This window comes from Erithacus rubecula (genome assembly GCF_903797595.1).
Source record: "Erithacus rubecula genome assembly, chromosome: 22".
Classification (NCBI taxonomy): domain Eukaryota; kingdom Metazoa; phylum Chordata; class Aves; order Passeriformes; family Muscicapidae; genus Erithacus; species Erithacus rubecula.
In genome coordinates this window covers 571,596-574,084 of record NC_136674.1, presented here as the reverse complement: position 1 = coordinate 574,084, position 2,489 = coordinate 571,596, and the positions used below count along the sequence as shown (strand labels likewise).

At 61.1% G+C, this 2,489-nt stretch overlaps 1 protein-coding gene across 1 annotated transcript in view; it reads left to right on the top strand.

Moving 5' to 3' along the window:
* The first annotated feature begins 228 nt into the window (after positions 1-228).
* Positions 229-2,489, top strand: part of NLK (nemo like kinase) — a 38,285-nt gene continuing 36,024 nt past the window's right edge. Inside the window, exons 1-2 of the mRNA XM_079324845.1 lie at positions 229-342; positions 730-1,756. Of these exons, the coding sequence (XP_079180971.1) occupies positions 1,299-1,756 (458 nt within the window). The 5' untranslated portion in view covers positions 229-342; positions 730-1,298. The remainder of the gene's footprint in view (positions 343-729; positions 1,757-2,489) is intronic.

Here is a 2,489-nt window from a genome sequence, read left to right as displayed (position 1 = left end):
GGCGGCCCGCTGTGAGTGGCAGGAAGGTGAGGGAGGCGGGGCCGCCCGGGGTGAGGGTTGTGTGAGGTGAGGGAATCTCGCGGGGTCTCGGCGGCTCCGGGCGCGGCGGCGCGCGGTGATTGGCCGGCGGGGTCACGGGGGCGGGGCCGCGCCGTGGGGGGGGCTCCGCACGGCCGCGCGCGGTGGGCGGGGCGCGCCGGGCGCCGCGCGGTGATTGGTCGGGGGCGGCTCTCGCGCAGCCCAGCGGGCCGGGCGCGATTGGCTGCGGGCGGCGTCGGGGCGCGCGCCCCGCAGGGGGGGGGAAGCGCGTGCCCGCGGCGCGGCGCGGGGCGGCGGGACCAGGTGAGAGCGGGGCCGGGGCCGGGGCTGGGGCCGGCGGGGCGGGGACCCGGGGCCGCCCCCAGACCCTCCCGCCGCCCGCACCGCGGGCCCCCTGCCCTCCACCCCCGGCCCGACCCCCCCGGCCCGGCCGGCCCCGCCCCGCCGCGGGTCGCGCTGTCAGGGGCCGCTGCGTCCTGCCCTGCGCCCCTTCCCCGGCCCCGCGCCGCCCCGTCATTCATTCGCCACTTTCCCTCGTCCTTCGCCCCCCCCGCCCCGCGATCCCTGTCCTGCCCCGGCCCTTCCCTTCCTCTTTCTGTTTTGATCTTCTTTTAGCCCCCCCCCCCCCGCCCCCTTCTCCTCGCCCTGCGCCCCCCCTTCACTTTCTCTGGGTCCTTGTGTGTGTTTCAGGCCTTCAAGGAAAAGTTGCAAACTCCCGAGTTGTTGCTGCTGTGAGGGAGCAGGTGCCTGGAAGGAGGGAGCAGGTGTCTGGAAGGAGGGAGCGATGTAGGAGGTGCCCGGGCTCAGGGAGGTTCGGGGGACACATGGAGAGGGTGTGGGAATGGCAGGGCTAGGCCGGCCAGCCCTCGCCGGGTGTTCAGGGCAGAGGCTCCGAGCCCTCCCTCCGGAGGGAAGGGGGATTGATCACGGTGTTTAATTTTTATAACAAGAAAAACAACCTAACAAATAACCTAAAGTGAAGGAAAAAACCCACCCCAGCCCCACCCCAGCTGCCCAAGGATGGAGTTGGAGTAGCCAAGCCCGGCTGGATGCTGGGGAAGGGGTTGGCGCCCGCACACATGAAGAGACTCCCCGAGTTGTTTGGCTTCGCGAGGAGATAAGGCCAGTGGAGCTCCATGTTTTTAAAGGTGGGCCGTGTATGATGAAACCCAACTTCTTTTAAAGTGTAGCAGATTTAATTTTTATGGCCAAATGACAGCTTGACCCAGTTGTTATCCAATCAAAGGGCATTTTTTTGAATGTCTCTTTGTGGCACAACGGCCAACGCAAAAATGATGGCGGCTTACAATGGCGGTACGTCTGCGGCAGCAGCAGGTCACCACCACCACCATCACCACCACCTTCCTCACCTCCCTCCTCCTCACCTCCATCACCACCACCATGCTCAGCACCACCTGCACGCCGGCTCGGCGGCCGCGGTGCACCCCGTGCAGCAGCATGCCTCCTCGGCCGCCGCGGCCGCCGCAGCCGCGGCCGCCGCCGCCGCGATGTTGAACCCAGGGCAGCAGCAGCCGTACTTCCCATCCCCGGCCCCGGGCCAGGCCCCCGGACCGGCTGCAGCAGCCCCAGCTCAGGTACAGGCTGCAGCAGCTGCTGCAGTCAAAGCGCACCATCATCAGCACTCACAACATCCACAGCAGCAACTGGACATTGAGCCGGACAGACCCATCGGATACGGAGCCTTTGGTGTTGTCTGGTGAGTAGAGACAAAAGTGAACCGATACCTCCTTGTCATTCTTTACCTGATCATAACTCATCCTTGTTTTTGTCATTTGAATCAGAATACCGGAGAGCTGCTTACTACGAGTTTTTTTGCTGGTTCTTCTCCGTTCTTAGAAAGTTGCTTCGCTTGTTTGCGTTGGCAGAACGAGGTTCCCAGTGGTGAGGAGCCACTTCTGACTAAGAGCCCACCCTGCCGTTCTCTTCTGAGACAAAGCAGCTTGTTTATGCTCTTTCTGTACCTTTAATTAGAGTGTGCATCCGTGCAGCTAAGCTGTGCTTCCTAAAATTTCAGGTTAACAAATGAGCATTAGAATATTCATTTTGACCTGGCTTAAGAGTCAGAAATGAAAAGCGTATGAAAATGTCTTCCTTGTGCAGTCACCTGTCAAGATCTTTGTCTCGCTGCGGTTTGACCCGCAGTAGTGCTGTGTGCTACCTAAAACAGCACAGCTGAACTTTGCTCCCCTCTCAAAAATGGAAATGGGATTTCCTGCCTCGCTCTAGCTCTGCCTTAGCTCTGCCTCCGGCCCTTTTATCCCCCAGCCGCGTTTCAGAGGAGCCTGTCAGCACAGTGGAATCTCTTCTAATGCATTTTGTGACTACCTTAGAGCTATGTATGTAATTAGTGCCCTTCAGGAGCACTGGCACAAAACTGGCAGCAGTATATCTGTCTATCTATCTATCTATCTATCTCTATTTGTATGTGA